We start from the raw sequence: 14,662 nt of genomic DNA on the forward strand, positions 1-14,662 counted from the left end.
AAATCATTTCTGAAGGGATTATCATACAGGTAGATGAAAAGGCTCATTTCTATAAAAACTTTCTTTAAAAAAAATCAAGATCATAGTCCTTTTGAAACAGTGATCCTTGTCCGGTATTGCACAGAAGCACATGGCTGTAGACCTCTGCGGTATGTTAATGTAAAATTGTGTGTACTGCATTAGTTTATGACAGGTGGTGAAACGTTGAAGGCCATTGGCTTGTTTTCAGTTCAAAAGAATAGATAATTAAATTTAGTCTAGAATACAGCTGTACTGAGGGAGGATGTTCCCGGAAATACATCCAGGGAAGTTGGTTGGGTGGAACCGAGAAATAAGAAAGGGATGACCACCTTATTGGGATTGTATTATAGACCTCCACCAGCACCCCCTCCCCCCTCCAATAGTAAGAGGGAAATTGAGAAACAAACTTGTAAGGAGATCTCAGCTATCTGTGAGAGTAATGGGGTGGTTATGGTCCGGGATTTTAACTTTCCAAACATCAACTGGGACTGCCATAATGTTGAAAGTTTGGATGGAGAGGAATTTCTTAAGTGTGTACAAGACAATTTTCTGATTCAGTATGTGGATGTACCAACTAGAGAAGGTGCAAAACTTAACCTACTCTTGGGAAATAAGGCAGGGCAGGTGACTGAGGTGTCAGTGGGGGGGGGGTACTTTGGGGCCAGCGACCATAATTCTATTTGATTTAAAATAGTGATGGAAAAGGATAGACCAGATCTAAAAGTTGAAGTTCTAAATTGGAGAAAGGCCAATTTTGAGGGTATTAGGCAAGAACTTTCAAAAGTTGATTGGAGGCAGATGTTCGCAGGTAAAGGGACGGCTGGAAAATGGGAAGCCTTCAGAAATGAGATAACAAGAGTCCAGAGAAAGTAAATTCCTGACAGGGTTAAAGGGAAGGCTGGTAGGTATAGAGAATGCTGGATGACTAAAGAAATTGAGGGTTTGGTTGAGAAAAAGAAGGAAGTATATATCAGGTATAGACAGGATAGATTGAGTGAATCCTTAGAAGAGAATAAAGAAAATAGGAGTATACTTAAGAGGGAAATCAGGAGGGCAAAATGGGGACATGAGATAGCTTTGGCAAATAGAATTAAGGAGAATCCAAAGGGTTTTTACAAATACATTAAGGACAAAAGGGTAACTAGGGAGAGAATAGGGCCCTTCAAAGATCAGCAAAGCGGCCTTTGTGTGGAGCCACAGAAAATGGGGGAGGTACTAAATGAATATTTTGCATTAGTATTTACTGTGGAAAAGGATATGGAAGATATAGACTGTATGGAAATAGATGGTGACATCTTGCAAAATGCCCAGATTACAGAGGAGGAAGTGCTGGATGTCTTGAAACGGTTAAAGGTGGATAAATCTCCAGGACCTGACCAGGTGTACCCGAGAACTCTGTGGGAAGCCAGAGAAGTGATTGCTGGGCCTCTTGCTGAGGTATTTGTATCATTGATAGTCACAAGTGAGGTGCCAGAAGACTGAAGGTTGGCAAATGTGGTGCCATTGTTTATGAAGGACGGTAAAGACAAGCCAGGGAACTATAGACTGGTGAGCCTGACCTTGGTGGTGGGCAAGTTGTTGGAGGGAATCCTGAGGGACAGGATGAACATGTATTTGGAAAGGCAAGGACTGATTCGGGATAGTCAACATGGCTTTGTGCATGGGAAATCATGTCTCACAAACTTGATTGAGTTTTTTGAAGAAGTAGCAAAGAAGATAGATGAGGGCAGAGCAGTAGATGTGATCTATATGGACTTCAGTAAGACATTTGACAAGGTTCCCCATGGGAGACTGATTAGCAAGGTTAGATCTCATGGAATACAGTGAGAACTAGCTATTTGGATACAGAACTGGCTCAAAAGTAGAAGACAGAGGGTAGTGGTGGAGGGTTGTTTTTCAGACTGGAGACCTGTGACCAGTGGAGTGCCACAAGGATCAGTGCTGGACCCTCTACTTCTTGTTATTTACATAAATGATTTGGATGCGAGAATAAGAGGTCGTAAGCTTGCAAATGACACCAAAATTGGAGGTGTCATGGATACCTCAGATTACAACAGGATCTGGACCAGATGGGCCAATGGGCTGAGACATGGCAGATGGAGTTTAATTCAGATAAATGTGAGGTACTGCATTTTGGGAAAGCAAATCTTAGCAGGACTTATACACTTAATGGTAAGGTCCTAGGGAGTGTTGCTGAACAAAGAGACCTTGGAGTGCAGGTTCATAGATCCTTGAAAGTGGAGTCATAGGTAGATAGGATAGTGAAGAAGGCATTTGATATGCTTTCCTTTATTGGTCAGAGTATTGAGTACAGGAGTTGGGAGGTCATGTTGCAACTGTACAGGACATTGGTTAGGCCACCGTTGGAATATTGCATGCAATCCTGGTGCCCTTCCTATTGGAAAGATGTTGTGAAACTTGAAAGGATTCAGAAAAGATTTACAAGGATGTTGCCAGGGTTGGAGGATGTGAGTTATAAGGAAAGGCTCAACAGGCTGGGGCTGTTTTCCCTGGAGTGTCGGAGGCTGAGGGGTGACCTTATAGAGGTTTACAAAATTATGAGGGGCATGGATAGGATTAATAGACCAAGTCTTTTCCCTTGGGCCAGGGAGTCCAGAACTAGAGGGCATAGGTTTAGGGTGAGAGGAGAAAGATATAAAAGAGACTAAGGGGCAACGTTTTTCACGCAGAGGGTGATACATGTATGGAATGAGCTGCCAGAGGAAGTGGTGGAGGCTGGTACAATTGCAACATTTAAGAGGCATTTGGATGAGTATATGAGTAGGATGGGTTTGGAGGGAAATGGGCCGGGTGCTGGCAGGTGGGACTAGATTGGGTTGGATATCTGCTCGGCATGGACAGGTTGGACCAAAGGGTCTGTTTCCATGCTGTACATCTCTATGACTCTATGACTCTAAAAGCCAGAGATGGAAAGTTCTGGGATGTTCACATGTTATTTGGGTCAAACAAAAAAGGCTGTGGGATCATGATGCATACTTGTCGATAGTGATGCAAATTGCTCACAATATTCATGGTGCTTTGTTATTTAATATTTCAGTGTACAGCACAGGCTGAGCAGGGTTGTGAATGTATGGATACATCTGAAAGGTGCCAGTATCATGAATCACTTAAAGACCACTTAAGATTTCCTGCCCTTCATAAAAGGAATAGGCACAGTAGTTGGAGTAGCTGCTTCCACTTCTGCAGGAAGTGAATCTGTGCATATATATTCTTGTATTTCTGCAGGCTGCCTCAGACCACCAAGTCCTATGATGTGGAACATGTTTATGACCTACACCTCGGCCATGCTGACACTGGGGTTCTTTATCCCAGTTGGCTGGATAGCCGGTTTGTGAAGCAGAATGATGGCAACTGCATGAGTTCAATTCCTGTACCAGCTGAGGCTATCTTGAAGGATTCTCCTTCTCAGCCTCACCTAATGCGTGGTGATCCTCAGCTTAAATCCATCACCGGTCATCTGTCTCTCTAATGAGGGAGTAGCCCTCTGGAGCTATAGAAACTTTACCTTTACCTATGTAAAATTTCTACCAATGGTATTGAGTGATCATTTATATTGCCATGGTAAAATTATTTTAAAAATTAATGTTCCTGAATCTTAAAAATGAATCATAATTAAGCACACCTTCATGCTTGATCACACTAAATAACAGTCCATTGAACACAGTAGCAAAATCTGCTATCTTACATCCTCAGTGATAGCCTTATCCTTGAGATAGAACTTCCATTACATGCAAAGGTTAAGCAGCTACTCTCTGTACCCAACTCCCAAACTGTGTGTTGTACAAGCTTAGGCCTTAAAACTGAGGTGAGGCCTGTGTGCTCATCATTTATTGCATGGCTTTGAAGAAAGGCTGACAGATATCGAACAAGAAAGAAAACTCAACACCCTTCATCTTTGATCTCTGGCTCTGTTTCAGCATCAGATGGAAGGATGAAAACATCAATATGATTGTTAGTGTGTTAGCTGTTATCAAATAGGTAACTTCATTGTTTGTAAGGTGGAAGATGAACGCATTCCCAAAGATATTCTGAAGGGAAGATAGAAGTCGTCAGAAGACCAGTATGATGCAAAAAGCTCCACTACTTGAACTCATGAGTTGAATGCCACAAGTATTGATTTCTCAAGAAGGAGACATTAGCTAGCCACTGAATGAAATGGTAACATTATCTTTGGACTGATTAATGTCACTATGGCAATCAGTGGCTAAAGCAGCATAACATTAGATGCTAATGCCAAAAATAACAACAGATAACAACGCCTGATAACACCTCACGTGTGACACTTGTAGCATAACCTACTTTTCATGAATTGGTCTCTTCAGCTAACAGGAAAATTCCATCCTGTGGAACTATTCTGTCACCGATGCATTTGTTACATGATCATCATCTCACATAGGTAGAAGGATAATGGTAATAATAACAATCAAATACTTTTAAATATTTAGATTAGAGCATTTATCAAATTCTGGATCAACAGAAAAACAAATTTACTTTACTATTGCTTTGAATTAAGAAAACAACTGAAATTACATTTTATTCAATTTTAAATTCAATAGGGACCACCTGGACTGATTGGCGAGCAGGGCACTGAGGGAATCCAAGGTCCAAAGGTAGGAAATGCCCATTGTCTTTGGGGTTTGCTGTCTGAGTATATTTCTTTATATAGTAATTAATTTTCTCTCTACTAACAAAAATTATAAAGTATGAATTTGCTCTATGTTTGGAGAGTACAAAGGGCTCGTATTGAATCAATAGAGAGCTTTTCATGAAACCATTTTAAAATGTTTTTAAATTGACTTGGAAAATATTATGAATTAAGATTTCAAACTGAATAACATTGATAGCGAAACAGTGAAAGAAGACTCTACAAAAAGCTTGAACACTTGTTCTGTGACCTTTGTTGGAAAAAAATATCAGATCCATTGAAAACTTGATTAAAAACACCTAAGAGGTAAGTTCTTGAAGAGGGCTGTTATGTTGCAGAAGTTGTGTCCTTCCCTTTGGGCCAGTAGCCCTGCGTTTGAGATCTAATGCTCCAGAGGTGTGCCAGAACACATTTGAACAGGTTGATTTCAAAAAAATTCTGCAATGTAACTGTGGGTCCAATTGTACAAAATTGGTCATATTCCTCAAAGTGAGCTTTTAGAAGAGCAGTTAGTAACCTTTATTTCAATTATTGTGATGTAAATTAAAAGAAATGATTCGCCATTGTTTTTATTTACCTAGTGTTCCTCTGCTGCACTTTTCACTGTCTTGTGAGCTGCTTATTGGTAAACCTGGCAACATTGGCCTGTAGTTTTCTCTTTTTTGTTTTGTAGCCTTTTCTCTGGAAAATGAGAAATGTGTTGTAGGTCTGTGGGCAAAAAAAGGATATGATTTGAATATGGTAACTTAGAGACAATCAATTCATCATTTCTCAACATTTGCCTTGGGATATTTCCTGAAAACATTTGCGAACTTAGCAAACTTTCTAGACTCAGGAAAAAATTCTGCAGGTTGACAAATGTTCTCTGACACATGATACATTTTTAACATTTAATTTTAATAGAAGTATGGAAAAACAGCCTGAAGGCAGTCATGCATCTACTTTACTTTTGAGCTGAAAGCAGACTGCCTATTCTTTCCCTTCGTCATTGATGTAAAACCTCACACCTGAGACCTAGAGTTTTATGTGGCTCATAATTGATATTTATAAGACATTAAATAAGACTCATAAAATCTATCTGTCTTGTTCCTTAAAGACAGATTCAAAATCACTGCAACAACACCATCTAAAATTCATTGTAAAATGTGTCACAGTGAGTGATGCACCAGAAATGTTGGAAGAAATAAGCATACATACAAACTGAGTGATCAGTTTTTGTGGATTTTTGGTCCTCATCAGCACGAAAACTCCAGCTTTAGCAAAGCATACTCTTTTTGTAGTATATTATATGTCTTTTCTCATGGGTGGGCCTAGCTTTAATGTGGGTTTACATTTTGGAGTAAATAGCAATTTATTTAACACAACTATTCACAAGGTGAGAGAAGAGGTCCTGATAGAACCTTAAGGTCTCAGGTTGAAGTCCATGTGATCTGTTATGTCGGTGACAAAACACCATTTGCACATCTTAGGAGCTATTCTGAGAGTAAATGTATAATTAGCCTTAACTTGGTATCCCCCCACAAATCACATTCATCAATTGCCATCAGCTCAGTTCTCTTTGAGGATGTATGGGACGCATGAGCTCCCTTCCTAAAATCTGGGAGGGTCAATGCAGGACTGAAGTGATGGCAATATTAATGTCGACAAGAACATTTCTGGAGCTCCATCAGAGAGTAGAAGTGCATCATTGATGATAAGGAAACAAATTTTGAGACCAAGATCTATGAGGAATACTTACATAGCACTATGATCTTCAATTTGAATTACTTCCCGCATGTAAGTCTAAGACTTTTACCAAAAGATCATCCTTTATATGAGGGTGATCTCGATAGGTAACAAGGGCTTGCTTCTCCTTGATAGCCGTCTGCGACTTCTAAGCAAGATTTTGTTCTTTCTTTCAAGACTGCTTTTTGATCATAAAGTCATCATTACAGTTGGAAATTTTCCTCAGCTAATAATCTTGGAGATTTAAACCTTTTTTTCAATCAATGTATCTCTTTATGTCAATTGCTTGAGAGCTTTGGCTGTCTCTGCAGGGAAGTTCTGAAATTCTGCTGTAAGATTTTCAGTTTAGTCGCCAAGATTGAATTATATTGAATGACTAATTGTTTGGCTTTTAAGCCAGCAGTCTCTTTAAGGTAGTTAGATTTCTGCAATTCTTGTGAATCTTTGATCTATTCAAGCTCTTTTTGATGCTTGAACTTAGACTTTGCCAAATTATTCCATGTCCCTTGATGCTGCAACAGCAAAAATACAATCCCTTCTATCCCAACACCATCATTTGTCAGTCATCAAGTACCAGAGAAAGTTCCTATCTCATCTATGGAATTTACTTAACTGTTTCTTTCAGTTCCTGACATTGATAAGGTTTGATAGCCTTTTCCCTGATTATTCAGACAACTGAGTTTAGATATTCCCAGTTTCAAATTACCCTTTCATGGTTCTGAAAGTATACTTCTGGTTTAGAATGTTTAAAATTAAACACTTACACTGAGGTAACCTATTTCCTGACTGTTCTGTACTAACTCCTTTCTCCAGGAGAAATTGTTCTCATATCTAACTTTGAACAGGACATTTTTGAACAAAAAACAACTGTTTTCCAATCTATGGGTTTTCTCCCAAGCAAAAAAAATCCTGATTCTTCTAAACCAAAAGCAAACTATCATTTTCAAATGTTTTTCTGTATAATTGAATAGCTCTCAAATTACAAATAAATTCCCATTATGCCTCCAGGAGCCCATCTCTTTGTACTGTTAAATAATGGCTTCAGGAAGGCTGACAAGTTAATTATGGAACCCTCTCATGCACTCAGACCCAAATCCACATGCCACTCATTCAAAATCTAAACTCTATATTAAATGATTCTAAAATATTTAGAAATTATACACCATACATCACGCCACAATTACTCAGTCTGTTGATAAATTTTAGCGAGAATAAATTAGAATCAAGCTGTTTACCAAGTGTTTTCTTCTCTTAATGGCTCCTGCAATGTAATACAAATGATATGATATAAATCAATCACCTTTGCTGTGTATTTGTTTTGAATCTTGGATGTGAGTATTAATCTACTAGAAATTTAAGTCAATCAATGTGCAGTTTTTTTGAGGTTATCTTCACTTGGGCTTGGGTGGAACTCTTCAAATTGATTTCAAATAGGACTTCATACCACTAGACAATCTCTACGCTGATTTAGATTTTAATTTCAATGGAAACAGCTGTTGTATCAACCAAATCAGCAGAAAAAAATAGCTTTTGTCAATGGTATGATTATTCATTACTCCAAAATGGTGCACACGCAGCCCGGGCTGATGGTGTCAACTGGTCACAATAGACTTCAGGATGTACTCTTGATGTCACATTCATGAGAAGTGACACCAGTATATGTACAGGTTATCCAATCTTTATTTCACAGTAATCAGCTTTTAAAAGTGCTGCCTTGGGCTTCCAGTGGTGGGCTGTTTCTCAGCATTTGCTATGAAATAAAATGGAACCATTCTCACTAGAGGAGGTGCTACTCAGGAGGAGCAGTGACTTAGAAATGGAGCCCAAACACACAGTGATGGCCTCAGGCTCCAACTATGAAACTATTCATCTGGGTTAGCCCAAAGTGGTACAGCTGCTTATTAATTATGCCAGTATTATGTTTTTAAGGGTTGTAAGTTTGCTCTGTGAGCTGGTAGATTTGTTCTCAGACATTTCGTCAAGATGCTAGGTAGCATCATCAGTGAGCATCCAGTGAAGCACTGGTGATCAGTCCTGCTTTCTATTTATATATCTTGGTTTTTACAGTGGGTGATAATGCCAGCATTATCTTTGAACATGTGACTTCTAGGTGACATTTATATGATTTACAGCCTTTAGCAAATGAATGAAGTTTTCACAGAATTTCCTGGGAAGGTGCTAACAGTTTCCTTGACCACATTTGCAAAGACCTTCAGGCTAAAATTGTACAATCTTTCTGATGGACCCCTGCCAAGGTTCCAATGGGAGATTGGCTGAAGCCAGATTTTCCAAGCAGGAAGGTGTAGGTAAATTTACCATTGCAGCAGGCAGGCCTAGCAGACCAATGAAAATGAAACACCTTTGCACTGACCTCAAAAAATGAGGTGGAGTCAATATTGGGGAGCACTGGCAGAGAAGATGTCAGTCTGCAACCTTTCAGAACCTTTTGCATTGCAAGTACGATACAATTTGAACTGTAATGCTAATCTATCCATAACGTACAACTGCTGCATCAACAAATACTCTGAGAGGAAGAGTTTCTTATCAGGTCTTATCAGGCTACACGTATATGGCTGCTTGCTCATTAGAGAGAGATGACTGGCAAGTGTTTAACTTGAGGAGCACCACACCTCAGGTAAAGTTGGGGTGGGGGGGGGGGGGCGCGGAACTGAGAAGGAGATCCCTTCATAGTAACCTCAGCCAGTGTGTGAATTGAGCTCACGCTGTTGGCATCAATCTGCATTGGAGATCATTTGCTCCTAAGATCTACTTTAAGTTCAGAAGAGTTCAATGGGAGCAGTTATCTCATGGTAGGAAATAATCAAGAATCAACAAATTAATTTAAGGGATTTTGATTACCAGTTCCAGAAGTGAAATCCTGGAAGATTTCTACAAATTATTGTCTGTGAAAGGTGTAGAATTTTTAACAGTTTTACTCTTCAAAATAAAGCACAAAATAAATGTTCTGAAAGTAATTTAAATTGCACACAATCAGGCTACAGACAAATAAATAGAATTTTCATCCTCTGGTAGGGGAGGGGGTGGGAGACGTCAGAAATGGGGGAAAATTTGCAACAATAGTAATATTATTTTGCAGAAAATGTATTGATAGGATGAAGACAGATTGTCTTGCCAAAATCTTGTTATATAAAATATATTTCTGTTTGATATGGTAGCGCGACCGAAGGAATTGCGCCAATTTTTTCTTTTTCTTATGGGAACTAAAATGATAGCAATTTAAATGTGTAAAAGAATAGTGTATTCAACTGTATAATATCCAGACATTATTATGAGCTGATGCCAAATATTTTAATGCTTCAGTAGTCAACATTCAGCAATATGCTGAGATTTTAAAATGGGAAACAAAATGGATAATGTCATTTGTTTCAAATGCAAGAAAGAAGTCTTGAATAGACATATTGAAATGGCCCAAAGGGATTCATAAAAATGATTTACCACAAAGCAGGTTTTTGACGTACATTAATGTACATCACACATTTTGAGCGTGAATACTGACTGCAATTTTTGGCAGTTTATTTGACCGTAAGGACACCATAATAGAATTTAATCTGCCTCTTGGACAATGTTCATGGGGGTCACTAGATAACTATTTTGAGTAGGAATCATAGCTTGTATTTCATTTCTCATATCTAACCTGGGATACTAAGGTCAATTGTGGAAACCGATCTGTTGCCCTGACAAATTCAACATAGCCCATTATTCAAACCTGCAATTATCTGCTCTGTATTGGTCTAATATTCCATTCCATATTGTCTTTAACTGCTAAAATGTTTGGAGAAGATAGCAATCGTTGCTAATTTTCTTGTACTTCCCATGACTTATGAAAACAACTTTTCTTATTTCTTAGTTTTGTGGCATTTTCTACATTTTAAGCACAATGACAACTTGGATTAATGTTGTATCTTCATGTCATAAATATTTAATGGAACATAAATGGACTCCAAAGTGCAGAGGAAGAAGAGTTAGGGAAGTTGACTGGATACAGTCTAAAGAATTGGCTGAGTGGTAGGATTGCATAGACATTTAGGAGGTTGAGGCTAAGGTAGTTGAAGTTCTCTGGACATGGGCAGATGCAAAGAAAGGCAGTAATAAAAGAAGAGATGACACATGCTGATATGTAAATCTGGAGGAATTGTAGAAAGAAAGAGGCATGAATTAGTTGGTGAATAGTGGGTACCAGTAGGGGAGATCAAAAGTTTTGATATTAGTGCATTGGGGGCAGTAAAGATTAATCAAAGGAGGAGTGATTGTGGATCAGGAAGTTGTGTGTGACTGTGATGAATGATCAATGTTATTCTTTAACCATGGAGAGAAAAGTACTGATCAATATAGTCTTATCTCAATTTATATTTTGTTCCAAGTATTGATGCATTTACTTCAATTGCTAAATCGAAATAGCATGAATGTACTTTGTCACTGATGTAAACTCTGCTTCTTCAATGACTTCCATGGAAGTATAATTGGCCAAGGAGTTTTGCATGAAAGTTTAGGTTTACTGGATTCCAACAGGTCAATAAGTAGGATAGTTATGTGTTAGCTTGAAAATGATAAAAGCATACATGGAAGCTTTATAGTGCTCGCAATGGGGCTGAGTTCAGAGGATCAATAGCAGGAATCTGTATGGTAGACCATTCACGAAAAAGCAGAATACTATCTTGGTCAAAGTGCAGATTAAGGATGTATTTGTTTAGAGAGAGTAGAGAACTCTGTTCTATATAGATCTTGTTTAACAAATCAGAGATTTTAGGTAGAGGTACATGTATATTGAGAGGGGAAAGGTTAGCTCAGACGACTAGTGTGTGGATCAGGATAGCATCTACAGCACAGGATTTAATACCTCTTCTGGCTGAGGTACCATCTAGCCTGTCTCCTTACCCTGCCTATCCTAAAAAGAAGATTCACAGCAGACAACCATAGTTCAGTAATGAATCACCAAGGACTTGCTTCCAGGCAGGGAACTCAAGAAGAAAATGTTAATTAGCCATATAATGTTTCAAAATGCACATTATTAAAATGACAATATCTGAAATCAAGTCACTCAATTATAAGTAATCAGTGAGAGTTTACATTAGTGCCAATTTGACATTGTTTCAATTTGACATGTAAAATGTGCACAAAATACTTGCACGAAAATATGTAGATGAACTGATGTAGGACAATATTGACAAGGAATTTGTTTTCTCAGGTGAAAAAACCTGAACAAGCTTTTCATTATACTTGCACAGGCTTAAGACATTCAATGGGATTTTGCATGGAACTTGCTGTTAACTGGAGAGTCACAAAAAAGAGTGTCCTCTATAGTACAACTGAACCACCCTTTGTGAACCAGACAAATAACTGTATCTCCTTAACAATCAATTGGAGAATTGCTAATTAGAAGCAAAGTTCAAATCAGGAAGTGCCAGTTACAATATTAAATTAAATTTCAAATGAGGTACAGAAAATGAAATTGAAGAGATACAAGGGTTGCATTGAGAGAGAAAAATAACAGACAGAAAGAAAGAGTTGGCTCAGTCATGCAGGTCAAATGGCACTCTGCGTTGGAGTATTTGCAGAGTGTGGGTGTGAGGTGCTAAAGAAAGAAACAGTGCTGGCTTGAGGAAATACTGACATGATTTTGTAGATTTCTGCACTTAATCAGTGTGTGATTTGAGGAGCACAAAATACCCTTGTAGGACAGGAAAACTGTCTATTAGATACAAAGTGGAAATTGTTTGAAGTGTTAACCCTGAATTCTGGATTTAACTGCCAGTTCATGTGATTCCCAGGTTTTCTGTTACTTGTTAGGGTCAACCATGACAGAACAGAGTGGGAATTGGTGGAGCAATAAAATTGTCAGATTGGACAACCTTTAAATAGCAAACTACGGTGGCTGCTTCCGAAATGAAAGTGCTTTTGCTCAAAGCACTTATTCTAAGAGTCTGTGCTTCCGTTGCTATGGAGTTGATCTCTAACACTTGAGATGTCATTTCTGCTCCCTTGAATATTTTTAACTTTTTTCTGTAATTCCCAATGGTCAGCTTTCGCAACAACTTGGGTGCAGTTTGTACAGCTTTACCTTGTTCCTCATCAGAACACCAAGAAGATCAGTCTCAGCAACACCACTGGGAGCAGCTTTGTCTTCAGTCACATCCCACTCCAGAGGAGCAAAAGATTAAAGGCTGAGCTTCAGCTCAGGAAATACCCTGATTGAAGGTATACATCTAGATGATCTGCTTTCTGAACTTGACCATATAAAGATGCCTCAGGAGGCTCAGCCTTGGCAAGTTGTTGCTGCCATCTGTAGTCTCATGGAACAAGACAAATCCGCCCAAAGGAGGCAGGTGGGCACACATTGTCAAGGTTTCCTAAGCTCTGAAATTCTTCACCTCTGAATCCTTCTAAGGATCGACAGGATTTCAGTATCTGCTCACTCCTGTCTTTCTCAGGTGTGTGATGCCATATATACAATGTATCACACTGCTTACATGTAATTTGCTACTCTGAGACCAGTCAGAATGGGAGGGCCCTTTGGATTGGTTGCACTTACTGCATTTCCAAGGCTTTGCAGGCTGCATGGTAAAGCTCCACTAACCTCTGCGTTCCTGAGTCACTGGCAGACTCCCTAACTGTGAGAAGATGTAAATGCTAAAATGTCAACCAACATTTCCAGAAGGAAAACCTTTTGAGAAATAAAGAATTATCTCCCCAGGCATCAAATTATGTCATTGAGCAACTGGATGACGGGCTATACAATGTGTGGTTTGATTCCTCCTTCATACTGAAGGTCCAACAATATCTTTACAACAAGCTGTTCTCTTAAAAAGAAAGTAAGTGCATGATGAACAATTTTATATAAATTAAGGATAAAGTACATTTTCAGATGGCACACCACAAAAGAAATCAAACAACACAGTGTACCAGTATAATGCTTCAAACCACCATGAGGTTTCTTTAGTTTCTGACACCAATGTTGTTGCATTGCCAGAGAGAAAGAAAAATGATTTACATTTTGGCTGAGCTATTAGATAAGGTCATGCTTCTGAAAGATTTAATATTGATGCTGCATCAAGTTGCATCCAATCTGATGATATCACATATCTTTGGTTGGAGCAGAAGGACTCCAGTGCTACTCATTAGAGACTGACAGGTCATATTTTTTGATAATGGTACTCTAATTATGCCTAACCAGTCAAGGAGGGGATCAGATGGGCCAAAGGGCAGAGGAGTGGCAGATGGAGCTTAATTTAGATAAATGCGAGGTGCTGAATTTTGGAAAAGCAAATCAGAGCAGGACTTAGACACTGAATGGAAAGGTCCTGGGGAGTGTTGCTGAACAAAGAGACCTTGGAGTGCAGGTTCATAGTTCCTTGAAAGTGGAGTCGCAGGTAGATAGATAGTGAAGAAGGTGTTCAGTATGCTTTCCTTTATTAGTCAGACACTGAGTATGGGAGTTTAGAGGTTATATTGCGGTTGTACAAGACATTGGTTAGGCCACTTTTGAAAAGTTGCCTGCAATTCTGGTCTCCTTCCTATTGGAAGGATGTTGTGAAACTTGAAAGGTTTCAGAAAAGATTTACAGGGTTGTTGCCAGGGTTGGAGGATTTGAGCTATAAGGAGAGGTTGAATAGTCTGGGGCTTTTTTTTCCTGGAGCTTCAGAGGTTGAAGGGTGACCGTATAGAATCATGAAGGGCATGGATAGGATAAATAGACAAGGTCTTTTCCCTGGGGTGGGGGAGTCCAGAACTAGAGGGCATAGGTTTATGGTGAGAGGGGAAAGATTTAAAAGGGACCTAAGGGGCAATGTTTTCACGCAGTGGATGGTGCATGTATGGACTGAGCTGCCAGAGGAAGTGTGGACGTTGGGGCAATTACAATACTTAAGAGGTATCTGGACAGATATATGAATAGGAAGGGTATAAGAGGAATATGGGCCAAATGCTGGCAAATGGGACTAGATTAGGTAGGATATCTGGTTGGCATGGACGAGTTGGATTGAGGGGTCTGTTTACATCCTGTACATCTCTGTGACTCTATGTGGACAAGATGTTGGCAAATAGTATATAATGTGGGCAAATGTGAACTGTTGTTTGGAAGGGACAACAAAAGAACGTAATATTATTTGAATAGAGAAAAACTGCAGAAAGCAGCAACTCAAAGAGACTTGGGGGTACGTGTGCATGAAACTCATAAAGCTAGCACAGGAAATCAAGAATGCTAATGGAATTTTAGTCCTTATTTCAACAGAG

At 39.0% G+C, this 14,662-nt stretch overlaps 1 protein-coding gene across 1 annotated transcript in view; it reads left to right on the forward strand.

Annotated features, from left to right (window-relative positions):
• LOC132815691 (collagen alpha-1(XXVIII) chain-like) overlaps nucleotides 1-14,662 on the forward strand; it is a 238,398-nt gene that overhangs the window by 38,444 nt on the left and 185,292 nt on the right. The window contains exon 11 of the mRNA XM_060824756.1: nucleotides 4,599-4,652. Coding sequence (XP_060680739.1) covers nucleotides 4,599-4,652 — 54 coding nt within the window. The remainder of the gene's footprint in view (nucleotides 1-4,598; nucleotides 4,653-14,662) is intronic.

This window comes from Hemiscyllium ocellatum, chromosome 5 (genome assembly GCF_020745735.1).
Source record: "Hemiscyllium ocellatum isolate sHemOce1 chromosome 5, sHemOce1.pat.X.cur, whole genome shotgun sequence".
NCBI lineage: Eukaryota > Metazoa > Chordata > Chondrichthyes > Orectolobiformes > Hemiscylliidae > Hemiscyllium > Hemiscyllium ocellatum.